The 27,852-nt window shown below is 35.5% G+C and overlaps 1 protein-coding gene across 1 annotated transcript in view; it reads right to left on the minus strand.

The window, feature by feature from the left end:
• Nucleotides 1-4,917: 4,917 nt before the first annotated feature.
• The window catches only part of LOC121410975 (mRNA-decapping enzyme 1B-like), a 30,223-nt gene continuing 7,288 nt past the window's right edge, over nt 4,918-27,852 (minus strand). Inside the window, exons 4-9 of the mRNA XM_041603397.1 lie at nt 26,170-26,287; nt 14,109-14,261; nt 12,440-12,615; nt 11,331-11,795; nt 9,216-9,452; nt 4,918-8,628 (exon numbers count right to left, since the gene is read on the minus strand). Coding sequence (XP_041459331.1) covers nt 8,560-8,628; nt 9,216-9,452; nt 11,331-11,795; nt 12,440-12,615; nt 14,109-14,261; nt 26,170-26,287 — 1,218 coding nt within the window. The 3' untranslated portion in view covers nt 4,918-8,559. The remainder of the gene's footprint in view (nt 8,629-9,215; nt 9,453-11,330; nt 11,796-12,439; nt 12,616-14,108; nt 14,262-26,169; nt 26,288-27,852) is intronic.

The raw sequence follows: 27,852 nt of genomic DNA on the forward strand, positions 1-27,852 counted from the left end.
GTTCATCTGTTTTCTTTTACACTGCAGGGCATTACTTTTGTAAAACTGCTCTCCTAATTCTGCATATTTGTATGCTTTTTTTGTCTCGATAAATAATACAGTTATATATTAATTTATTAATGTGTGTATTGTGTTAATTTATTATTTCGTTATTTCTTTAAGTATCCATTTTGTTTATTTGACAGTTACACCTAAAGCTAATCCGGTTGATTTGTGCAAAAATGATTTCCAAATAGGGCATATTGCTTGTCTCCAGTGGCTACTATTTCGTGTTATGATTAGGTGGGGGGGCAGAGCACCTACGACCATCGCCCCAAAATAATCTTAAACGTCGCAGGACCATATTCAATAGTGTGTGAGTAAGCGAAGATGAAAGTGTTTCACTGTTGTAAAATGGAAATGATTCGTCTAATTCTTTACTTCCGACTTAAAGAAAACAAAATATATATAAGTCATGTACATCAAGCGTTAGAATTGTTGGGGGAGGGGGGGGGGGGCGTCCCACAAGATCGCTGCATATGTTTGTCTTGGTTTTTGGTAAGCACTAAGCTCATTTTATAAAAAAAATAGGGGTTATGCCACTATTGCTTTCTATATATTATTTTCAATGTTTAAGTGTTAGTAGTTTTTAAATCATGATTGATAATTCCCATGTCCCAGTTCATTTCTTAAAACAGGAATATAAAAATATAACTATGTGAAAGCCTCAAATGCCGCTGATAATTAACTTCTCATTTAAAAAACATGACATTAGTGAATATCTTATTTTAATTTTCACCTTTAAAACTGTTAACTGATTCATTACACATTCCATATTAATAAAATACAACAAAATAAAGTTTGTTTCATGTCTATCTATCTCATTGAAAATATGTATCATCCGTTAAGTGAGATGAAGTGGTGGTTATACATAATCCTTCTGTTAAAAAAGGAGGTAGATTCATAGAATGAATGTTGGCCTCTAATGATTGAATGTTGTCCCTTTGTGAGGCAATATCGGTTTCCCCGCCAAAATTATATATGTATCTGGAAACTAGTGTAGCACAGGGTAATAAACATGAGCAAGTCAAACAAATTATTCAACAAACTATCGATCATAGTCATGGAGGTAGATAAAAAGCAAACCTTCCGAAATTCCTTTCCCTTTTCGAAAACCCCTCTTCAAAATTGTTGAGAATGAGGATGAGACTCGGAGAACAAACAGTTCTATAGTTTAGAGATTATCTTAAGCATGTATGAGGGGCATGAAGAGGCTTGGGCTGTAGGGGGGGGGTAATTGGGAGATGGGCAGTGGAGTACAATACGGGTATAGATCGAAGTGAACGGATATAACTAGGAGAGGAGGGGGTAATATAGTATGAAAGGACAAGGACGCGTTTCCTTCTTTGTTAATGCCTCTTTTTTAAATGCGTGCGATGCAAACACCTAGTGACAATAAGATAAGCTGATGGATTCTCATTATAGAACACTGTTGAAATCGACCAGTCGTTTAACTGAAGCTAACATGATCTACTTAAGGATAACATACAATCATCTGGAAATTAATAGATACCCACGATTCGATTTTTACAAGGTCATTTAATGAAGAGAGCAATTATGGCGCGACTTTATACTTCACTTTTTAATAAATTGACCAAATCTCCAAGATAATTCCACCATTAATGAATATGCAAGCAGCCTAGCCGTTGGAAGGGGGGGGGGGGTTGCATTCATACTAAACAAGTTTTAGTCTGTGTTTTTTTTTATTAAACAGTCATTTCTATTTTCACCCTTTCCAATTTCATAACTTTCTATCTCATTTGATTAGCTTATTAAGAATAGCACACCTTTGTTTTAATTCATTGCAGTTTTATATCTTGCACAGTATTATTTATAAATGTCCCCAAATTAAATATCCTTACACCTCCATGATCTCATACCTATAACACCATCGCCTCTTTCTTTAATGGCCACATGTGGTCAATTGTAAGTATAACTGCATTAGCTCATACTGAAGGAACACATAAAAGTGTCATAATGATCGACCATGTTATAATCCCATTTCTTTTCAATTTGTGAAGTGATCAGAAAATGAGCGTCCCATTTCTTTTGATCATATTGCTCCTACATGACGTCACAAGAAAAGAGTTTCAGGCTTTCAAACTTTCATTAAATAAGATCAATCTGTCAAAATGGGAGAGTTTGAAAATTTGTATTATTATGAGATTACAGAGTCGACCAATATGCAAAGCACTTCAAATGGATTTGTTATTGATTTCGTTATGGTTGTTGCATGTTATTTTTTTTTACAAATGGGACTTTGACTCCTTTCAGACGAACACAATTCTCATACTTTGCATGTTTATATGACGTGTGGCTATACGATTATGACCAATCAAGGCAACTGCTCCTTATGCAATAATCAAATAGGAGCATTCAGACACTAAAGCCAGTCAGTATGTCCCACATTAGAGAGAGTTTGCTCAGCAACGTATAGAAGATTCAAGAAGAGATAAAATGTATTGTCAATCATGACAAAGAACAACTAAGAAGTTTTTGTCGAAAATTTGTGAATCAAAACAGTAATTTAGTCCTTGATTCTGGACAAACAACATTTTTTGTCAGCTCTGAAACTTAGGACAAAACTGCCATTCCAGTTCACCAAGTTTCGAAACAGACCTCCCAGCTGCTCTGTCATTTGACAGGCATTTTCAATGCATTTACTCTGTTCTTGAATTTTCTGTAAGTTGCTGAGCAAAAATTCCCTACTGAAACAATGTAGACCCAGACAAGAATGTAAATCATATTTGTAATTTGTATATTTGTAAATGTGTGGGACTAGTAAGAGAGTTAAGACATGATTAACTGAAATTAAATGTAAATTGTATCTAGACTTTTCCTGCAGCATCTCGGCAATCTTGAGGTTTCCAAGAGAATATGCTTCATGATTTCTTTTTATCCTTTATTGTTAACCTTTTTTACTCGAGGACCACTTTGACTCAGATTTTTTATCGAGGCCCACCTACCAAAATTTTAAGAAAGCGATATGACTACTTGTCTTGACTCAAAGATAGACAATGATTATAATGAGCATATAAGTGCATATGAATTTCAGTAGCCCAGCCTTTGAGCCCCTCCTCTAAACATATACAACCATTACAACATAAAAACTTAATAACAAGAATGCTGAATACCTTCAACATTCGACACACATTGCTTTAATATGGCTTTGCATCACTGCCAGGCATGATGAATCCAAATTTAATGTATTCAGGGTCATATTTTCTTACAATTACATTCAGAGATTTTTCAATTTGTATCCTCCCTCGCAATTTTTAAATTGTTTTAAAAAGGTCCATTTAGATGAAAATATGTTTTCGTGAATTTTGAACACAAAGCCCTGAAGCACGTTCGAAACGAACAGTTCAAGAACTAACTGCATTCGCAAAGGTCAGGTGAATGGGCAACAGTTAACTAAATTCTACACAATATGCATACATGATGAGGTTCACATCAAAGCCAGATCGAAACCATCATAATGTGTATGCATATTGCAACATGCATAAAGCATGCTTTAGCTTTGTTTGACCCACGCAGACCAATCAAACATAACATATTCGGGCTGTCGGACAGGTCCAGGTCTGTGAAACATACTATAGTCTCCCCCCCCCATTTTTTTTCTTCCTCTGCAGCTTCTCGCGGCCCAACATTTGAGAAGCGCTGCTTTATTGTATGTATCCTATTTTATGAAACATTTTGGTCAAATTCTGCAAATTTGTCATGTAGGCCTACTGTAATCTGATTTTTTCAAACTGCATACTTTTAAGTGGATAAAGCAGGGTTCATCATTTTATGGTATGATCAAATTTGTTCTTTTAATTCAACAATGTTTTGACACAAAAACTAGAATACTGTCTAGTTTGAGATGATAAGTCTGAAAATTTTTGTTTGAAATGCGATCAGATGCACTAAACATATCTCAATTGGAATAAATCAAACTTGCTGACAAAATATCAAACCATCAAATGAAAGGTAAATTCTCTAGATCACAATCCAAAGTTCTCTTTTTTTCTGACTTCTACTGGATCATATCACATTAATGCAACAGGGATGATGTTACTAGACAAATTACTTATATCCAAGGTTGCCTTATTGATCCAATCCTCACAAATAGAACATAAAAAGCCTAGATGATCTAATAACACAATAACCCTCATTTAGGAGGTGGTATCAATGAAGTGGCCAGATTCACACGTGACATAAAAGACCCTCTTTTAATAGTATAAAGACTCTTAATAAGTGATATTCATGTATGTGAGGAATGGGGATGAGAGACTTGCAGTAGATAACATGTTTGAGTTATATATTAAATATTAGTTTACTTAAAAGTAAAACAGCGAATGTTGTTCAGAGAATGACACTAGTTATTTTATTTCTTAAAAAAACTTGTTTTTGTTTTATTCAGAAAGTATATAGGCCTAAAGCATCATAAGAGGTCTGGCAACACCAGATGATGTACTCCTCTTGAAACGCGTCGTAAAACCATGTCGGGGGTTGCGTAGGCGTTGTGCACAGTGTTCCTTCACCTTACAATTGTGCATCTCATCCACGCAAATCACGGCACTGGTCACAAAACATCGCTGGACATGGTCACCAACATCATTCTACAACCGAACAAAAACTTGTTACTAATCATTGCTGGACCACAGGCATCATGGACATCATCATCGACATCATTCGAGTGGCATGCCGATCATCTTGAACATTGTCAACAGCATGGTTCCACTGCTATGCAAAAGGTCAGTACTGGTCACTAAACATCGATGGACCATGGTCATCATGTACATCATCATCAACATCGCTCCACTGACTGTACAGTACATGGATTGGGAACTTGATCAGAAATTACTCATTGAGAAATATAAAAATGCTTTCTAGCCAAAAATTTAATAGCTGTTTTCTTCTCGAGACAAAAAGGCAATAAATATAACAGCAATGATGATAAAATTCACAACCAGCTTTAGAGTAACATGCTTTTTTTTACTTACAGACCAAAGCATGTCACAATATGTTAAAATGCTCATATGTATTTTGTACACTGTCCAAATGTACAGAAATATTCAATTTTCATAAATAGCATACAATCGTTCCATTGATGATTCAAATGCCAACACACTGGCTCACTTTTAAAAAATTGCTTGACCAAGTAATCGCAAAACAAAAATAGTTGTGAAAACATCACCAGTTATTTGCAAAAATTTTGGTCTATCATGTGGGAGGATACTCCGAATGAAAATATTATATATATTGGCACCCCTCAGAAAAATGATTGCAATAGAGACAGACACCAAGGACCATATGGATGAACCAAACACTCAATTACAGTGTAATATGGCTACACACACTGCTTATACGGGCGCACACAGCCTGCACACAGCAAATATGTAGTTTTGAATGAAAATCTAACGGATAGTAACAATCAATGTTTATATAAAAGGTCACCAAAAATTATGCATGATAATCTAATGTAACAATGCTGCTCAGGGAGAATTCAAGACTGTTTTGGGCTTATCAAAGTAAAATACCAAATATTGGAGTGGATATGATTTCAGTAAATAATCCATTGTGCAGCAAGAAAAATGAGATTTCATCCGAATTCTGAAGAATTATTAAATTGCACAAAATCATTAAATCAATCATTATTTGGAGCACAAAAATCATGTTATGATACATTGTAAAATTACATCAACAAAAAAATATGATTAAAATAACAATGAAATACTATCTTATCTTAAAAACTGCATCTCTGAGTGTGAAATGGAATTATATAAAAACTTTAATTTGTCATGATAATCAAACCATTCATACCAGCCATCTCCTCTTGTTTAAGACCTGATTGGAAGTGAAAAAACATATACACCAATGAAAACCTTCTCAGCTTCATATCGGTCTCATATATTTTAAAAGCTTACTGGTGGAGTATTTTCTTTCAAACTGCCGAACTTGAGAACAATATTTTCTTGTTTTGTAGATTACAAATTCAAATATTTTTAAACCAATTTGCACAGAAAACATCATGAGAAATATTCATTGCTTAAATGGATGTAAACCTATAGCCTTCTTTATACACATATTTGTTTGCATGCTACTTATTTGGCCATGACTGCAATGTCGGACAAAGCTGTTACAAGGGATTTGAATGCAGATACAAGATTGAAAAGATGCAGCAGATAAGCAGGGAGTACAAAAATGGCCAAAATAAGCTCCAGAGCTGTACGTTTTATCAATTTAAGAAGGAAAAACTTTTTATGTTATTTTTCGACTTTGTATTTTTGATAATCAAGACATAGATAAGTCTTTTCTACAGTATGCAGATGCATGTCATCAGAACTCTAATGACATATGATTACTGTCATAGAATTCATGACTTGATAAGCGGGAAGAAAAATAATTTTCAAAGCACATATATTTTAGTCTTTCAACGTATAATACTCAGCTGGCAAGCAGTGAAATGCTTGTAACTTGCATTGTTTTTCATCTACTCACTCTCAGCGTTCCAACAATGTATAACTGTTTTGGCTTCCAATAAGGTTTTGTGTTACTTTTTCTAAAGAGATAGCACACGATGTTAACAACAAAATATTCAGAAAATATCAGTATGTGGTAACACTGTTGTCAGTATGGCATTAACCACAAAAACCTGATTGCAACATGCAATGTTGGTTACCTTTTAGTAAGGTAGCCAACTCCAAGTATCAATGCTTATGTTGGAATTGCCATTTCTATACAAAACATCAACGTCAGAGTTGTTATAATAACTTGTGAGATCTATAATAACTTGGGGTATTTGCCTGAATGATAGTCAAGTGACAGATGATTTGTCAAGGTGAATAAATATAGGGTATGATTATGAAGTTCTGAATACTTCAACTAATGAGCATATCATATAAAGTGCTTGGTCAAACACAGATCTACAAACATAGCTTCAAAGACAATTAAATATATTTTTAAAAGACCAAAGAAGAGAATTTCATAAACAAATTACAACTACATGTACCATGAATCCTATCATGTCTCAAATTTGATTAGCTTTTTTATCTATTGGGGAAATATATTAACAAAATACTTTACAGTCCTAGATGTAGAAAAATATTGCTCCACACGCAAAAGATTGTGTATCATTTATAAAGCAAAAGAAGAAATATCAGGAAATCATTCCTTGAATATGGAAGCAAGATTTCTTGGGTACATGTTAAACTAAATTACAAGGTAGTAAGTACAAGGTAGTAATTTCAAGGTAGTAATAACTATAAGGTCTTACTCGTGAAGTGGTCCCAGGGATTATTTTCATTTTCAATATATCTTTTTACTGGCTTTAAGATTTGGATAGCTGAGGTTAATATTATTTAATTTGTCCTCATGATTCATCTTTATTTTCAGTTGTATTGCTAAGATTTTTCTGATGATGACAGGATAATAAAAAGCAACAGAAAAGACTGAGTGATACATGATAAGTACAGCTGCCTTAATGTTATAATACTTTGTTTCTGTAAGTCAATGCCATTAATAAAAAATCTTTGGAAATCTACTGGAAATAAATATTCCTGATTCATCATGTAAAAATTGAAATAAACTTTCTAATTTCTTGGAAGCAATATCAAGTATCAAGGACAATGACTATTTCAGTAGGTACTGTCTAAAATGCTAGAATTGCAAACAACATTACACACAATAAAGGTTTGTATGTAACATCTGTAGAGCTATAAAATGAAACTTGTGTCACCATTTTAAACATACACCTGCTCATTTGAGAAGGAAAACTAATTAGGCCTGGATAACAGGTATGGATTCAGGAGGGTATTGGGGTCGAGGAGTATTATACTTTTTTGCTAAAAATCCTCATGAGAAACTCTGTAGTCAACGTGTTACCTTCAATAGTGATTTAAAATAGTTAAATTAGTAATATTACAATGAGTGATCGAATATGGTGCTTGTGTTGGGTTTGAGAGCATGAATCAGGCTGCCTCATCTATCACCAACATGGACTGTATGTGGAATTCTACTTATAAAGTGGATAACGATCATGTTATTGATAGCTTAACACTGAGTAACAATAACGAAAACCAGCATCACGACCAGCTTTGTCCTTGTCATCACTAATTATTGAGAAGACATAACTCAATACCAATGATGAACTTTGGATGAATCAACAGAGAAAGCTTGCAATCATGCCGAGGGCCCCCAAAGTCTATCATCCTTTATCCATTTTTCTTTTCTTTTTCATTTGAAGTTTTCCAAATCATTATCCTCATTTATATTGGCATCATTTATATCAGCATCAATAACAGCAAACAATCAGCAAGTATTGGCTGTAAAGGTTAGTGCTTTGCAAAATGCAATGCATTATTCATGAGACATTAAGGTAATTAAGTACCTCACTTCCTATGCAACACAGTGATTGCGCTATGGGATGCATTCACATCAGATGCAATGAGCGTTTATCATCCATAGGATCCCATGGACTGTTTGCTGGATATTATGTTAGTGAGAAGAGATCATCTGGATCCAGCAAAGGTCATCTTAAGGGGGTAGACGTTGAAGAGAGTGTGTGTACGCAGAATGAATCTTGCTCAAGAAGTCGTCATCAGTCTGAAATACGATGTCAGATGAAAATGATATTAATGCCATAATCGTTTAGAATGATCACTTCAGCACTTCAAACAAAAATCATAGCATGGATGTAAAATGATGGGTTGAAATATGTTTGGACAGATATGTGGGGGGGGGGTTAACAAAAGTATGTATGAGATATTGTATTTAGTTTCACAAACAGTACCTAAGTTAAATTAACCGAATATTTCTTTAATGATTACAATGCATACAATTTAAAGTAAATGTAAAATGCCACAGCAGAATGAGATAATTAGTAAGTTGTCATTCAATGGACTATTTTGAATATATTTCTCCTTTCAATGGACCCTAGATGTAAGTTGAAATTTGAATTCATTCCTCTTACACCACTTAATTCTTGTCCATTACTCCATGTTTACCAACCTCTTATTAATGTCCCCGTCCCATCTACAAACCTAACTCTAGACCAATCATAGCTAATGTTAATTCTAATGCCATGATCATTGTTTGGTTTATAGTTGAATCCATTAGCGTGACAGCAACATGGTAATGGCATGACATTGATGCGCCTTCTTCTGTTCCAAAGAATCCCCTGATAAACTCACCCTCAAGAGATGAACTAATGTGTCAGCCAACTGCTCCTTGGTGAGTGGAGTTGGTGGACCCCTCTGTAACAATGGATCAGACCTCTTGCCTACAGGTTGACTCTGGCCAGCCTGGACTGAACCACTGAGTTTAAGGGGTGAGAGTAGAGCTGACTCGCTGGTTAAACGTGTTCTAAGGAGTTCTGGTGTAAGGAGGTTGGAGGGTACACCTTGTATGGTGGTTGGCGGTGAAGGGGTCTGTTTTCACAAAACACAGAAAGAAACATAATAGTGTAAGTTATCTCATTGCTTTACCTGTACAGCCTTCTCTATTCTTTGTTTTACAGAGTGACTTGGGGACCATTTCATGAAAAAAGGGATACACGGGAAAAATTTATCAACTAGTAACCGGGTGCGTCATGGTCTAGTGGTTCTGACTCTCGCCTTTAAAACAGAGGGTTGTGTGTTCGAATCGTAGCCATGGCGTATTTTCCTTCAGCAAGAAATTTATCCACACTGTGCTGCACTTGACCCAGGTGAGGTGAATGGGTACCCGGCAGGAGTAATTCCTTGCATGCACTGAGCGCCTGTGATGGTAGCTCGAGCTAAAGCCGGGGTAATAATAGCAGCGCTTTGTAACCTCTGGCAAAAAGCGCTTTATAAATACAGCTATTATTATTATTATTATTATTTTATGACAAAAAGAAAAATTAAAACTCAGCTATATTGGCCCAACAGATGAGAGGTGGTTGGAGCAAGCAGCAACAATCTTCTAGATATGTCCAAGCAACATCTTTAAGAACAACTCATCAATCTCCAGGCTAATGATGAACTTAAACCGCAGCTTTTATTATTATCAATTTTTTTTTATTTGGAGTGAACTTACTGGTTCCCCCAGTCTTAGGAGCATGTCAACCTGGATTCTCACCATTTTGGATCAACAAACTTACATTCAAGAAGAAGAACATTGTGAAGTACAAATACAGAAACCAAATAACAAATATTAATTTGAGTAACGTTCTCCGAGGTGCCACATTTCAGCCAAGACTGATATATCAGGGAAATGTCACTTCAGTCAATGGTGCAGAACAGTCTGAACTTGTAGTATCACTGCATTGTGAAAGGTCATTAAAAAATGGGTAGTTTGTTAACATTTGTATTTCAACTGTTGATATTAATTAGAGATCCTCTTCCCTCTTGGCTATTCTAAAGGCCTGATTCTCAGTACAGATTCAACAAAAAATTTAGAGCTTGAACAAAAGGAAATGGGAATGGCTGCTTTAGATTATCGGACAAGAATGGTCACAGCTTTGTAATTTTGGTAATGAGTCTGTTATTCACCTATAATTTGCAATAAGGGTACCACCATGTAATTCAGAAAGATTCCTCATGAGTGTTTTATAAAGCTGTTCATAAGCGGAGCGGAGCGTTGTTTTTTAATGACAATATCTTACCCAAATTATCGAAAGAACTTCAACAGGATTATTTTCCAGCATATCAGGGCACAGCGTATCTTATTTATTAATTTTTTATTTTTTTGGGGGAAACAACAAGATGTCTCGCTCAGGCCTTGTCTTGCATTACGGACAGCGCCATCTATCATGTTTGAGCCTACAGTCAGTATCATAATAGCTGACTTTGCGAAGCTGCAATGATCCAATTTTCAAACTATCATTGAGTCATTCTCTTTCTTTCGAGGTATGCTCAATGTATTTCTCGAGTATTGGAAACCAATCAATTTAATTTCCGTGAACAAAAATGCCTATAATTTGCACTGACATGCCATGACCCTTGATGACATTTTGACCTTGATTATGTGACCTGAAGGTCATGTGAGATGATCAGTAATAGTTGTTTACCCTAACGTCCAAGTTTCATGGACTAGGTCCATATACTTCCTATTAAATTTATGAGACAAAAATCTATATTGGATGCGTCTGTAACTTCAAGCAGTGTTATGGCCAGCTTTCATGTGAAATTGAATACCATTTTAGTGCTTATCCACAAACATGTCCATCATATGGGCATATCATATCAAAGTCCTGTCCTTATAATGAGTCACAAAATGTTTATTAAAAAAAGAGACAAGTTGGGAGGATCAATGAAATAACAAGATTAAACATTTCTGCAAAATACCTTTCTTGCTTCTTTTGGAGCAGGGAAGAGCTGTTTCATAGCAGGCGGTGCTCTACTGGGATCTGAGGTACCACTTGCAGACTGTGATACTAAGAGGTTTGGTGTCAGGGTAGCACTAGATGGTTTTAAAAGGTTCACTGGTGGTACCACTGCTGTCCCGCTCTTCAGCTTATCTAACAGTGCTTGATTCATATCAGTCTGTTGTGATGGTGAGGGTACCTTCTCTGGTACCTCTTTCTGTGGTGATGGTTCAGCTGATGTGCTTGATGGTGCAGCCCCTAACAGGCTCTGAGCTTGAGCAGTGTCTGTGCCACTCTGGAGGCGCTGGAGAAGTCTTTGTAGGTGGTGTGATGATTCAGCACTAGAGGGCGCCCCAGCTGTACCAGCAGCTGCGGCTGAAGGTCTCTTGTCGCTAGCTCCTCCAGAAGGTATATGTAAGCTCTCTATGCTCTCTAGACTTTGTACCTGCAAACAAAGAAATCAACACAAAATACATGGCTGTTGGAAAATTATGGATATGACAAAAAATAATTGTTCATATTACACAAAAAGTAGTTTTTAATGAAGCATTATATGATGTTGATTTTTAATTAGTAAATTGCATTTCAAGGAGAAGCGGTCTTAGGAAAAAAATCCATAAGATGCATTGAATAATTACAGGTCAAAATATCAACTTATTCCTTGCAAGCCTCACATCATGGTAGGTAAAAAATACAAAGTTGATTTGATCAAAAGTTGAAAAATGAAATTCAGTACATCTGCTTGGTCAGACTTTCATGATCAGACAATGATAATAAAAAGATCAATAGCTGATATTTACTTTAGAAAATAATCAAAATGTGTGCTTGTAAAATGCTTTGGAAATTTTGATTGAACATATTCCAAGTATGATTGAAAATGCTTGAAAAACAAGGTGGAAATAAATGATAAAAAATTCCAGTGTACCACACTTTAAAATAGACAGTATATACTAATTTAACTTCATATTTTTTAGTTTTTTAAAACCAAATTGTTTATTCAACCCTGTTCTACATCTAACACACAATGAATTACATACACACAGACAAAAAAAGCTTCATAGAACTCAACACAGGCGTAAAAGATCTTACTCCAGGTTTTTTGCCTGCAGGAGCACTACTGCCCTCTGTTGGTAAGTTTGTGTGCATTTTCTCCAGACTCTCTAATGTGTGTATCTGTCCTTTCTCTGTGATGACAGGTCTTTCTTCTGTGCCTTGTGACATTAATCTCTGGAGGACTGGAATCACCTTACTACCATCACCCTGGCCTGACATCAAAGTTGAACAAGAGTAAGATTTAAAAAAAAAGACAATTATATTCTGAGTATCAAAATGACTTAACATTTATAGAGCTTAGTTAAAGAGATGGCAAGAGGACCGCTAGCATCATGCCTGGCAGAAATAATTGAATTTGTAGGATAGCACAAAAAACAACAATGCAATTATCGGAAAGTACATGTATAATGAAACCTTTCAAAATGGATGGACATTTCAATTCTCTAATGGCAGTTTTGCAAGTTTTTTTTAATCTATGGGATCAAGAATGATAGATGTTTTTGTATCTTATTTAAATGATTTCTCTCTAATTTTTCTTCCAGTGACTAGAGAGATAATACCTCTGGAACCAGTGTGCCATTGCTCTTCTTGTCACTTGTTCACTGCATATATACCTTTTCATCCTTAATATGAACTGTGCCATCTCCAAAAGGCTCACTGATTTGAAGAGGCCTATGTTCTTAAGCCCAGTACACACTATGCGATGCCATGGCACTAAGATCCGACTGCAACAAGCACAGACATTGCTACAGCTCAGCAGCGCGCTGCATCTCATGGCGCCTCTTCTTTCACGTTATCTATGCTGCTGAAGGACAGATAATTGGCCATGACATCATCGTCTAGGACAATTCTGATTGGCTGAAGTTAGCAAAATCACAGAAAAATTTCAGAAAGATTTTGTCAAATGTCTGAGGTTTGGTCTACGATCCTACTGCAAAAAGGCGGGTCACAGTTGCAGCACATTGAAGGTTGGCGCACAGTCTGTGATTTTGTTGCAATCAGACCTTGGTGCAATCGAGTCGCAGTGTGCGCTGGGCTATAAGCTCAAGAAATATTTGTGCATCCTCCAACCCATATCAGTCAATCCAAAAGAATATTGAAGCCAGCTTTATTGACAAACTTATCTGGCTGATCTTCTGGATCTGGTGGTTGATCAAGCCCAATTAGGAACAATCAATCCTGATCAAGCCAAGTTTGGACTTTGTTGGGCCAGCTCTGCAAGGTATGGTAATCAGCGTAAAGATCAGTGCAATCAACGATGCCCTGGATCAATACTTAATATTTTGAGAGAGTTCAGTATTCTCAGGAAGGAGATATTGATCAAGGAAGACTTGTGCTGATCATGGTGGATAAATCCCAATTTTCTTGCTAAGTTAGACTAACAAGGCTGAAGATGTCTTCATCAGGCTTTACCAAGACGTCCAGTGCCCTATTGCATAAAAGTTACTATCATATTAACTTTGCCATCCAATGGTAACTACCATGGTAACAATTCTAATCAGCCTATCAGAATCAAGACTTCCTTTAAAGTTACCATTGGATAGCAAAGTTACCATTATTGTAACTTTTCAGCAACTAGCCCCAAATCAGTAGCTGGAACCTTGCATAACATGAATCCATGAATGAGAACTGGATATTACTTTCACAAATGATTTATTCATCTTTATGTTTCTCATTTCAAATGATATTGATGTACATGACTTACCAGCAGTGGTTGTTACACTAGATGTAGTTGTGGCAGCCATGGTTCTTGTATCTTGCATACTGACAGATCTCTGAAACCTTGGACCCATCGGACTGGTTTTGGGTTTAGCACCACCTCGCGCTGACATCTGATCTTCTGTTTTAGACACATGACCTGGAATAAGACACATCACGTACACAATTATCCCTTAATTTGATTTGATTTGATTTGATTTTATTTATTTCTGCATTCAAGATAATATATGCAACATAACAATAAGGTGGTACAATTCAGTTTCACAAAGTAATAAAGCAATAGTCATAATAAAGCAATGAAAAATAAATATCGACTAGAAGCAATATTCAATCGAAAAAAAATAACAGTTTAAATGAATGCAGGAGACCGCCATCGTGAGCGGTTAAGCTTGAAAATGATGGCGGCCTCGTAAAATGGTACATAAATTTCTTTCTTCATTGATCAAGTGGGTGCAATGCAGGTGCAGGTGCGGGTGCAGTAAAGGGCAGTTGAATAATTAACTTGAAGAGGGGGATGCATATGATTCAATGGTTTTTCTTTTAATAGTGGCTTTGAATGAGTATATTGTTGAGCATGACTTAATATTGTCTGGAAAGTTGTTCCAAATATCAGGACCATAATGTCGAATTGATTTATGAGTAATTAATAACTTAGGGTTGGTGAGATGAAGGTTTCCTGATGAGCGGGTTGGGTAGGAATGAACAGACCTGTTAAACCTAAACATATTATTAAAGGACGGAGGAAGTTGATTATTAAAGTATTTGAACATAAAGATGGCTACTTGAATTGTATTGATATCAAATATTTTTAAAGTTTTGAGTTTATGAAACAATGGGTCAGAATGAGCCAAGTAATGTGACCCTGTGCATATACGGATTGCTCTTTTTTGTAATTTAAAGATAGAATTGAGTTTAAAAGAACCACAATTTGCCCAGACGATATTACAATATGTTATATAAGGGAGGACTAACGAATTGTATAACAAGAATAAAGTACTGTCAGGAAGAGTGAATTTTAACTTGGAAATTATCCCAATACTTTTGGAAACGGACATCGTAACGTGCTGTATGTGTTGATTCCAAGTCAAAGATTCATCTATAATTACACCTAAAAATTTAGATTGTTTTTTCTGTTCTAGAGGGGTGCCGTCAATATTAATGTAAATCGGTGTGTTAATGTTATGGGAATGGTGTCTGAAGTACATAAAATGTGTCTTTTTTGTATTAAGAGAGAGTTTATTGGCTTTGAACCAGTTTGATACTTTATCAATTTCACAATTTACGATATTGTTTAATGAATTAAGGTCTCTATGCGAATAAAATATATTGGTGTCGTCGGCAAATAAAACGAAGGATAAAATAGAGGAGGTTCTAATGATGTCGTTAATATAGAGTAAAAATAAAAGTGGGCCTAAAATGGAACCTTGAGGGACACCACATCGAACTAAAAGAGAATCAGAGTCGAAACTGTTAAAATTGACATATTGCCTTCGATTATTTAAGTAGTCTTTAAAAAATGAGAGACATTGACCTCGTATTCCATAATGGTTGAGTTTGAAGAGTAAAATATCATGGTTAAGGGTGTCAAATGCTTTACTAAGATCGCAAAAAATGCCAATTACATGTTCTTTGTTTGCTATGGCAGTTGTTATTTTGTCGTAAATTTGAAGTAATGCTAAATCTGTTGAGAATTTTTTTCTAAAACCATATTGATTACAATTCAGAATATTATATTTGTTAATGAATTTATAAAGTCTTGTGTAAACTATTTTTTCTAGAATTTTAGATATTGTTGGAAGTAAGGAAATGGGACGGTAATTACTTATTTCGTGAGGGTTGTCTTTTTTAAAGATTGGATTAACTTTTGCTACTTTTAATAAATCTGGAAAAACACCTTGAGATAGGGAATTATTAAATATGTGAGTCAGAGGGCTAGCAAGAGGGTGAATTATTTGCTTAAGAAGAGACATGTTAATGCCATCACAACCAGAAGATCTAGAATTATGAAGGGAACGAACAGTATTGATTATTTCGGAGGGGTTTGTTGGGGTTAAAAAGAGAGATTCTTGATTTGGATCTGAGAGGTAATCTTTAAAATGTGCATTGGGACTATTAATTTTGTTTGCAAGCTCGGGCCCAATATTGGTAAAGAAAGAATTAAATGAATTTGCATAATTAGTTGGATCAGGTATTTCAGATCCATGAAGAGTGATTTTATCATTAGGTGGGGGTTGTGTTTTTGTACCCAACACTTCTTTGATAATTTTCCAAGTTGTATTTGTATTTCCATTGGCATCATTTATTTTATTAGCAAAATGCAATTTTCGGGATAATCGAATTAATTTTGTTAGTTTATTACGATATATTTTATATTTTTTTAAAGAATCATCAGTTGGATTGCGTAAGTGATATTTATATAGGCGATTACGTGTCTGTATGGATTTCAGTAAACCTTTCGTTATCCAAGGATTTTGGGGTTTGTTACGTTGATTTTTTACTTTACCTATTGGGATATTCTTTTCATAATAATGTTTTAATGTATTATTGAAGTTATTGTATGCAATATTGGGATTTACTTCATTATAAACATCATCCCATTCTTCCAAAACTAGGTCTTGCTTCAGTAATTCTATATTTTGTTTAGATTCTTTACGATAAGTATATTCCTTGTTTGATTTAGGGTAAGAGAGTTTACATTCACAGGTTAAAAAAATAGGCAGGTGGTCCGAAACTTCAGAATATAAAATCCCTCCTATGATTTTGTTATTATGAACATTTGAAAATATGTTATCAATCTGAGTTGATGAATTCAGGTTAATCCTTGTGGGTTTATTAATAATAGAAATACAGCCAAACGAGTATAACAATTTCATGAAATCGGATGAATTATCATTATAAGATGAGGGCAAGAAGTTAATATTGAAATCACCGAGCATAAAAAAATGTTTGTTTTCATTCCCTATTTCATGCAGAAAATACTCTAGTTCATCGTGGAAACGATCGATATTTGTATCAGGGGGTCTATAAATTAATCCTATGATGATATTTTTTGAATTAGAATTTTCAATCTCTATAAACAACGACTCTGCATGCAATAATTTAACTTCAGAACGAATCTTAAATTTGAGATTTTGTGAAATGTAAAAAGCAACTCCTCCACCTCTTCTTTCCTTTCGGTCTGCCCTTATTAATTTATAATTAGGTATATTAAACATGTCAGGGGAATTTTCATGTAGCCATGTTTCGCTTAAACCGATGACTGAAAACTGAGTATTATTTAATGAGTGTAATAGGTTAACTAAATATTCAAAGTTTCTATTTAGACTTCTTATGTTTGCATGTAAAAGAGAGAGATTATCTGGAGTAATATTAAATTCGTTGTTAAATTCTTGGGGAGTGTAATATTTGCTATCTTGTGGGTTCTCAATGAAAATATCTGGAGTAAAATTATGTGACTCAAACAGGGGGACGTGTAAATGTAAAGTACCGGAAGTTTGGAGAGAGGTCAACTGCAAGTGTGCAAGTGGTGCATGTGCGTGAGTGTGTGTGTTGAGGTGTATTCATGTGTGAAAGTGGTGCTAGTGTATCATTAACAAGAACATAATATACTAATGCAAAAAGAGTAAGACCCATCTTGGTCAATGATGGTTGGGCAGTAGAGCACAGCCCGACCACCCTAAAGATACAAGTGATAAAAAATTTCAGCAAATAAAAAACTTAAAGAGTTTACAACGGGAGATTGGAAGAAGACAATATTTACAAAACAGAACCATGAATCATAACAGGAAGCCCAACAAGATTGACTTCTGAGCATGTAACAAAACAAAACAAAAAAGACCCTTTTACATAATGTATACATTGGATCAATACATTAAAACCACACACACTTTTCAGTCTGGAAAATACCGAGACTGAAGTCTGTAGCCATGAGGAATAAATAAATGAGGGAGACTGGAAATGAGCTTTGAATCAATTTGGAAGTAAAGAGAGTTCAAGAAAGTACTAGAATCCAACCATTCACAGTTCAAAAATAGAATAATGGGTCTTTTTCTGACAGACCGATTAAAATATCCAAAAGAATGAGATGGGATCCAATTAGGGATTTTTCTAAATTGTATGAAGATAATAAGCATGTAGTTGGGGGACCAAACATGTGTGTATACGGCCTAGTGATTGTTGGAAAAGTGGCGGGAAAAAAAAAAAAACAATGGTGAATTCAAAATAAAAGACCAACACAATCTAATAGATTCATCATATGGCTGAGAAGACGAGGCGAAAACTATTATACATTGTATAAGCATAATCAACACAATCTCTAATGATTAACCTAAAGGTATGGTCTTCCTTCCCCCACTCTCTCTTCCCTTTTCTTCATTTTAGAAAAGATTTGAAAGGCTGTTGTATGGATCAACGTCCGCCTCTAAAGTAAAATATAATAGGGTGTTTTATGAACAAAAAGCCAGATATCTACGTTGAAGTATGCATTCTTATAGTACACGTGTATGTACAAACTAGTATGGATATTTGCATACAGATTGTTACTGCTTTATAAAAACACATTGTACGTCATGATTTGCCGCTGTAGAAAGAGAGAGAGAGGGGGGGGGGGTGAAATTCTGATTGGAGTAGACCAGGTGCGTTTGTTCAGTCATGCTATACATCGACCAATAAAAGTTCATGAACAATGTTATAGGCGGGAAATGACCAGTGGTGCATAAAATCCACGCCTTGTGTTAAGCGGAACCTGTGTATGTGGGCAAAGGAATGAAGTGAATACAATAAGCTATATAATCGCTTTCTTTCTTAACAAATTGTTTAAGATAGTTCGAAAGAGTTAAAGAATGAAATCGTATTCTAAGTTAGGACTCTGCCTAATTAAATAAAGAGATTAAGCCGTTGTCAAACAAAGGGTATTGCATTTTGGAATCAATCATAAAATTGGCGGGAAAAAATCTACATAGAAGTAATTTAAATACATGTCAAGGACGAGATTTACATTATGGTTACTACATGTACCTGAATAGAACGTCACTGACATCAATATACATTCTATAGTCATGATAGTGTGAGGGAGTGGTCCGCCACCCCTCTCTCTCTCTTCCTTTATAATTGGCTCAAAGAATGGTTGTTATAACAACAATTGCATTAATCAATACACGTCAGTTGATAAAAGATGAAAGGATACTATACTGATTTTTTCTTTCTTTTGTACATAACTGACCGATACATTATACAGGCATGTCTAGTCGACGCGCGCTTTCAGAAAAGGTAGACTTGCGTAATGCAGATGATCGCAGAAATGCAGATTACGTAAATGAAATGCCATTAAATAGGCTGAGAGAGAGAGGGGGATTTGCATGATCCAAGACAATGCATAATGTTTTCTCATGCTTGTTATCGACAATAACTTGAAGGGCGGGAAATGACCACCAGTGCATAAATTCCACGCCTTATTTTGGTGAAAACTGTTGATGTGGCATGCAAATTAAAATATTACAATGCGTGTACAATAAACAAAACCCTTTACAGTGTAACAATATGTCAATTCAGTAGTAATCTTCTTTGGCGAATTGTTTAAAATATTTGAGAAGTATAAGGTGAATACATAAGAAGCCCAATCAATCTTCTTTTAACAAAGTACTGTGGTAAATATGTTGAAAGATCAAAGAATGGAATTTTATCTGAATTTAGGACTCTACTTAATTGGACCAAGCCGTTGTCATAAAAGGTATAAGCGTGAAGGATTAAAACTGAAAGATGGCGGGAAAATACAACTGCATAATAATTTATGCAAGAAAATTTAATACATGTCAAGTGTACGAAACAAAAATGAGAATGGTTTCTCCATGTACCTGAGGGAACGTCACTGGCATTAATATGCATTCTATACATATAAGCATAACTGACATGATTTAGGTAAACCATATTCTCCCCCCCCCCCCGCTCTCTCTTCCCTTTATTTTTGAATCAACGGAAAGGATATTCGTGACCAATTCCAGTCTGTATGTATAATATAAAAGGGGATGTAGAAGTTTTTAGCATACAAAACATACAACGTTGCATCGAAGCATTATGACAATGAAGAGTAGACGTGTTAAGAAAAGTCAATTGTAGTCAGTTGTACAGTAATCATGGTAATGCAGGTGTTTGCAAACAGATTGCTGCTGTTTTACGAAATAATAATAACATGCCATTGAATGGGAGAGAGAGAGGGGGGGGGGTGAATTAGAATAGTCCAACGCAGTTTGGTTTTGGAATATACTCTCGTGGTCACTCGACCAATAATATCAATGAACAGCGTGAAAGGCGGGAAATGACCATGGGTACATAAAAAGCCACGTCTTAAATGGATGCGGCCATGCGAATTAAATACTGCAATGTGTGTACAAGAAGCTAAACACTTTTCGGTATAACAATATGTCAATTCAGTAGTAATCTTTTCTGACGGACCGTTTAAAATATTTGAGAAGTCAAAGAATGAAATCGTAATCCGATTGAACTTCTAAATTGGATAAAGAGATTGAGATGTGACACACAAAATGGTGGGCGTGCATTAATTAAATTGAAAAGTGGCGGGAAAAGAGTCAAATACAAGACTGGAGTAATTCCTTCATCAGGTTTCATAATTATACACAAAGTTTTTAATCCAAAGATTGATCTACAGAAAAGACCAATAGGTTAAACAACAGAATTGCTTATGATAGTAGTTATTGAAAACTTCAGTCATATAAAATACAGGAAAATAAAGACCGTTTCTTTCTTTCATACTTTTTTGGTAAAAAGCGATGTTTCCGAAAAACATGTTTCAGCATAATGAAATAATGAAAAACACCTATTGCAACTGATGTAAAGCAATCTTTATCTTAATATTGATAATTATGATCGGTAATCAACATTGAACAGTTGGGAGGTGGTATTATTAAGTACATTCTGATAGAGAGAAAAAAAAAGCATTCTGACAAAAACAGATAACTTCACTTTTATCATGTATATAAACCATGTCATACATTTTGGTTCAACAAAAAGTTTAGAGAAAAAAAAAAAAAAAAAAAAAAAGCCTGATCTGCCCCGATATCAACATCATCGTAGGCTCGTGAGCAAAATGTCCGATAATTGGTTGGACAAAAGTCAGCATGAATCAAAATAATGTATACTAAAGCAAACTTGGTGTCGAAGCACGTATGGAATTTCCATTTTCTTATAATGTTAATAATATTCATATAAATGTTAGCAGGAGTTAAAAGTGAAAATGTGGTTAATTTATCCTTTTATGAGAGCATAGTGATTCAATATCATTCCATCATAAGTATAATTCAAAAATAAAAGTAGATATCACCTCAAAATGATGACAGGGTAGCTGCATTTTCAAAAGATCTCATGTTGATGTCCCTGTATCCTTCCTCTGTGTGACTTTGATGATTTGTAGATAAAAAATAGTTGACAGGTTTTCTCCATTCCAACTTGTAATTGTATGTAATCTCAAAATGTAATTCTCGTTAAGATTGACATTTTATTTCCTCTTGAAGATTGATAATATTACATGTAATAATCAAGATGTAACGAACGACCAGTATTACTCTTCGTAGGGTTTCCACGTTGCTGTTCCTTTCTCTTTCCACTGTAGGACGATTTTGACTCCCAGCAGTTTAATCCGAGTTGACAGGTTTTTCTCCTTACGTAGCTTGAAGGCAACCTCGGCGAGGTAACCGCGGCGAGCCTTCAAGGTGGGTGGCAGGTCCGTCCTTACCGTTATGCGAGGGGGGCGTGGCAGCAAAGTGATGGCTAAAGGCTTGTCATCACCCTATGCTGATGTCAAGATGCAAGACTTGCAAAGAGACAAATATAGCACAATAACTAGGCCTATATGTAATATTGAGAGATGGTTGAAGTTTTTATCATATAAAAAAAATATATATATAGGCAATCGTCTTGGGTCTAAAATGCTAACAAAAAATCTGATGCTATAGCGTTGTGGGTTAGCGTGCCTCACCACTGTATTCAGTGCAAGTGTGAATGCAGTTGGAAAACACTCCGTCCATCGGAAAGGACGCAAATGTTGGTCTCATGTATAGGAGAGTCACAACCTATGCATGTTAAAACCAATACACTATTCGTCAAAGAGTAGGGTGTTCACCCGGTGTATTGCACCTGCAGGTCCCCGGTACTACAATACTGCAAGAATCTTCAGGATTGAAGGAGGCAGTCAGTGTAGGTTGAAGAAGTTGGGGCTTCATTATCAAAGAACGTATGGTAACTTTTATAACTACCATTGCAACGGGGCTCAACATTTAACCTAAATATGTTGTTAAAATGTACAAAGGTTGCATAAGCAAATACTTTAATACATGTTAGAGGTGTTTTAAAAAACAGTGATGCATGTATTTTGACTGCATCCCTGGCAACCAATATAACACTTGACTAAAACTCCAGTTTAATAGTTTGTAACAGTGGAAGAGCCATGGTGTAGTGGTTAGGACTACCACCTTGTAATCAGAGGGTTGTGTTTTTGAATCCCAGAGGTCTAGCATCCTTTTGCAAAGCGTTACTCCACACTCTGCTACTTTCCATCCAGGTGCTAAGTGGTAAGATGTGAAAGTTGTTGTAGCTTGTCGATAATTGTGTGTGCCTCAATGGCAACTGACTGGAATACTCCTCAGGGAGTGTATGATGTGCATACATTGTGTGTGGGAATGACCGATTGAATCTGAGACCAGGGTAATAATAAATCTGTAAGCGCTGAGCTAATGTAGGCCTTAAGCACGTTATAAATAACCAGGAGCGGTATTCTGAACATTGTCTTTTCTCAAAGATGTGACAGAATCTGTATTCTGTTGGATATGTCATAACTTTTGTCATCAAAATTGTCATAAATTTTTCTCTTCTTGTAGCATGCATAAAAAAATATGACGCTCTTTATGTGCATAATCCAACATACAAGCAAAAGATATGATAAAATCTATACCAGGGTCTAGCAGTCATAAATTTTTTCATATTTAGTACCAAATATCATGACAGCCTGAAGACTAAATGTAAAGCATACAATGATATTATTTAGATTAGATTGTGCTGTTAGTTTCACTCATCATCCATAACTTTTTTCAAAAATATTTTTCATGCTACAATTAGTCAAGGCTTACAAATTAATTCCTCCTTTTTTCTCTGTTTTCCCTATTTTCTATCTCTCTTCTAAAAACCCTTCACAGCTCCCTGTCTCTCATTGTGATTAATCACATCAATATAAGCGCTTTATCACAATGAGGTGGTATTCTGGAACACTGTCATAACTTTTGTCATAAATTTTGTCATATTTCTCTCTGAGATGTGACACCACTATGATTGTCACAAATTGGTATTCTGAACATTATCTTATCCATCACATCTCTCTAAGTTCCTGCCAATCTTTTCGGATGCAAACCGATCAAAATCAATGTTAGTGTCCAGCGGGAGCCCTTCAAACCAATAGCAAGCTCTGGTGGCATTCAAGGCGTATCCTCAATACAGTAGCTGGCATCACATACTGAGCGCCTAGGCAGCCCAGCTACATTCGGTGTAATAATACAAGGCAAAAACGATTTGTGTCTCACCCACTTATGAAAATAACCAGAAATATCGTAAATTGCAAGGGCACGCAACAGAATTGTATCGAAACTTCATTGTGAAATGACTGGGATGGAATAACACTTGTCATAAGAGCCTTGCACGTAAACTTTAATGTTGACCGGATATGATCTTTGACGTTACCATGTGACCTTCGACTGCAGCATATCATGCAGGTCGCCTAAGTACATCTGCCATCCAAGTTTTGTTGAAAAGTAACTTCTGGTTGCAGAGTCAGGTGTCATTAGAGTCTTGCATGTAAACTTTAATGTTGACCTGAAAATGACCTTTGATCTTACCATGTCACCTCCAACTGCAGCCTAACATGCAGGTCCCCCAAGTCCATCTACCATCCAAGTTTGGTTCAAAAGTGACTTACGGTTGCGGAGTTAGGTGTCATAAGAGAGTCTTGCATTTAAACTTTTTAACGTTGACCTGAAAATGACCTTTGACCTCACCATGTGACCTTCGACTGCAGCATAAGATGCACGTCCCCCAAGTCCATCTACCATCCAAGTTTAGTTAAAAAGTGACTTATGGTTGCGGAGTTAGGTGTCATAAGAGAGTCTTGCATGTAAACTTTAACGTTGACCTGAAAATGACCTTTGACCTTACCATGTGACCTCCGACTGCAGCATAAGATGCACATCCCCCAAGTCCATCTACCATCCAAGTTTGGTTGAAAAGTGATGTACGGTTGCGGAGTTAGGTGTCATAAGAATCTTCCATGTAAAGTTTAACGTTGACCTGAAAATGACCTTTGACCTTACCATGTGACCTCCGACTGCCACACAAGATGCAGGTCCCCAAAGTCCATCTATCATCCAAGTTTGGTTGAAAAGCATCATCCGGTTGTGGAGTTATGTGTCATTAGATTTGTGACGGATGGACGACATTTGGATCCCTAAGTCTCGCCTTCACCTCAGGTGGGTGAGACAAAAAGCAGGGCCTGCTGGGAGGACAGTTTCAGAACTGAAGCAGCTTCTCTGAGTAAATATACCTATATTTATTAATATTATTATTATCACGTTATACATATACGCGATGCCAGCTACTGTATTGAGGATGTATTGAGGCTCCAAGGGTGTTGATCGATAATGAGCCAGCACCTTGCATGCATGGGACTGCACTTGTTCAGATAAAATAGGTGTTATAATGAACTGATGTATCTGGTTACAGAAGATAGATGCATTTCATTACTGTGCTTATCACCAGTTCTTCCAAAATTTTGACACCCATCACATTCATTGTTCTCCATCTACGACTGAGGCTATCAATGTGAAGTAAAGAGGCCCGTAACACAAAGCTTGGTAATATTGTAGAACATTTTTCTACGACTTATTGCATAGACTACAATACACAATCAATCATGAAAATCAAGCGTAGACCCTACATGATTTATCACTAACATATTGTGTTATGGGACCCTGGTTTCACATTTAATTTCACAATTTCAAATTCATAACAATATCCTTTCATATGAATTTGAGACCAGTAACACAAATCGACAATGACTATAGGACACCAGGTAAAACTTACAACAGATTTGTTTGATTACTCCTTCCTCAAAAATATTACTAATGAGTTAAGCATAAGGATTCTTTTCTTAACTACATCTTTCATCAGTTAAAAAATCTGTCATCATTTAACTATACTTATCCTCCCCTAGAAATTGAAGAAATTTCTATACATCAAAATCTACAATAAATTTAATTGTAAGTTTTAAAACAGGAGAAACTTTAAAAGGGATTGATTTTCTGACTCCTCGAACACCAATAGCAAGTTTTCATGGAAGTAAAACAACAACAATGTTATAATTGTAAGTCTTTATGAGGCAGTACTCAGAACCATTACAATCAAGTCCTGTGACAGAAGTGACACAATCTGATAAGGTCTGTTTTATCTGTGATAAAAATTACCCATCAAGATTAAAGATATAGTGAGTGACTGTATTACCGACCGGCCTTGTATTACCGAACACACGCATCGTACGGGTCAGAAAATAATTTCATACACTCAAAACTTTGCAACATCCTTCCAAAGGGAACTTGAATAGAAAAATGATGAAAAATTGTCAAAAACACATTTCAAAGTCTTAACATTCTAAAAATAACAAGATATGGTCAAAATACAGGAAGCTCATTGGTGATTTTGTTGTTTTCTCTATTTTTCCCATAGAAAACACACGTTCGGTAATACGATACCTATTTCAAGTGACCAAAATATTTCACATCCGAAAAGGGGTCCGATTGGAAGCTAATATCGTAAAAAAGACAAACGATTTCGGCAAAAGTTTTACATATTTATATTTTGTAGGTAATTGTGTATTTATGGTGAAGTTTGATGAATTTTATGAGAATGTGTTTGATATAATTGAATTCATGAAAAGTGTTCGGTAATACGATCCACTACCATAATTTATTTCCACTAAAGCAAATGGATTTAGATACCTGGTGAAACCTTAACAGGGATTGGTCTGATGACTCCACCTCCACCACCACCATCACCACCAGGTCCAATAGGAGAGGGACCGCTCTCTGATACACTCCTCTTTTTCTTAGTACCTTGCTAGAAAACAACCCAAATATATACCATAAGAAGAAAAACAAGCAACCACAAGGACAAAAAAAAACACCAGCAATTTTGTTCATATAAACATGGCCCTATAGCATAATTTGAATGCAGTCACTTTGGCAATTACACCAACTGTCAGTGGACATCTGGGCAAAGTTGCATAAAATATTTTATCAATATGTGCTACACTTTAGTCACCATATGCTGTTTTATAAGCTTTATTGAATATGACTTAAAGTCACCTGTAATTTAAGTCATTGGAAAAGGGGTTATTCAGTCAAAATGTAGCTGAGTAGCTGAAAACCACTAGTGTTTAATTTCAAATATCATGCAGTTTTCTTTTAAATTTGAATTAATTGTAACATAATTATGTGCACTTCATTAAATTTGAATGAAGTGTTTTGCTTTTAAGTTTTATGATGCCTTTTAAGACTCAATTTCTCTTAATATTTTTTTTTGGTTTCAACTGGTCAAACTAATTCTACTATGAATATGGAATATTGCACATCTAGGAGATATCATGTAAAACTCATAGTGAGAGGTTTAGACATAAAGATATACTGCCCTCTTATGTTAAAGCATCACATCACTCCCTAACTCCAAATTCTATTAAACATCATTAAACATCAATATATTCAATTATCATCTATATAGCGTGTTCTAGTGATGCATTAAGAACACATATTTTGGTCTGCATCAATTGCCCGTGCAGTATCAGAGCGTATCCCTAAAAAGGACAGAAATCCAATGAATATCCCATAGACTCCTGTAAAAAATTTGCTATTGAATATGAAAGCTTATTCAACAGTTTAGGGCACATGCCTGAAATATACAACGCGTACAACAATGAAAGCAATGCGATGCGCAGCATAGAGCACTACACCCCATGACGTCACAATGAACTACATGCAAGTCGCATGTCAACAACCAAAATTGATCCTATGAAGAGATAATGGCATAATGTGATACATGTAAGTGATATGACTTTTTAAATAAAATTTCTCCCTATTTTTTTTTGGGGGGGTGGGATAGATAATAATACCTGGTAATTATATTGGATGGCATTATCTCATAAAATACCAGAAATGTTCCACTCACTAGGGCCAATATTACACTCATCGCATTTTTCCGAACTCTTGAAATATTTCTTGTATTCCATTCTGAGCCATCCAATATAATATAATTGTTAAATGTACAAAGTGTTGGTATGGCATCCTATACAAAAAATACAGGTCAAATATTCATAAAATGTCTTTTATTACAAAGCATTATGTGACCTCCCACTCACAAAAGCATACCAGTAGTCATCAAGGGCCATAAATTTGCATAGTTCTGAAAACCTCTGCTGTTATTTTTAAAAAGACGATGTACCATAAGCATGATGTGCTTTACAGGATGAATTCCAGAAATTGTTTTTGATTCTCATTTCAATTACAAAGCTCTATATAAAACCTTTTTTTTTATAATTGAAATGAGATGTAATTTTTCACCCATACAGTATGTGTCACAATCATAACTAGAATGCCACATTTTTTTCAGTACTGTGGAGGGTTGAGTAC

The sequence above is a fragment of the Lytechinus variegatus genome, chromosome 3, assembly GCF_018143015.1.
Source record: "Lytechinus variegatus isolate NC3 chromosome 3, Lvar_3.0, whole genome shotgun sequence".
NCBI classification, from domain to species: Eukaryota; Metazoa; Echinodermata; class Echinoidea; order Temnopleuroida; family Toxopneustidae; genus Lytechinus; species Lytechinus variegatus.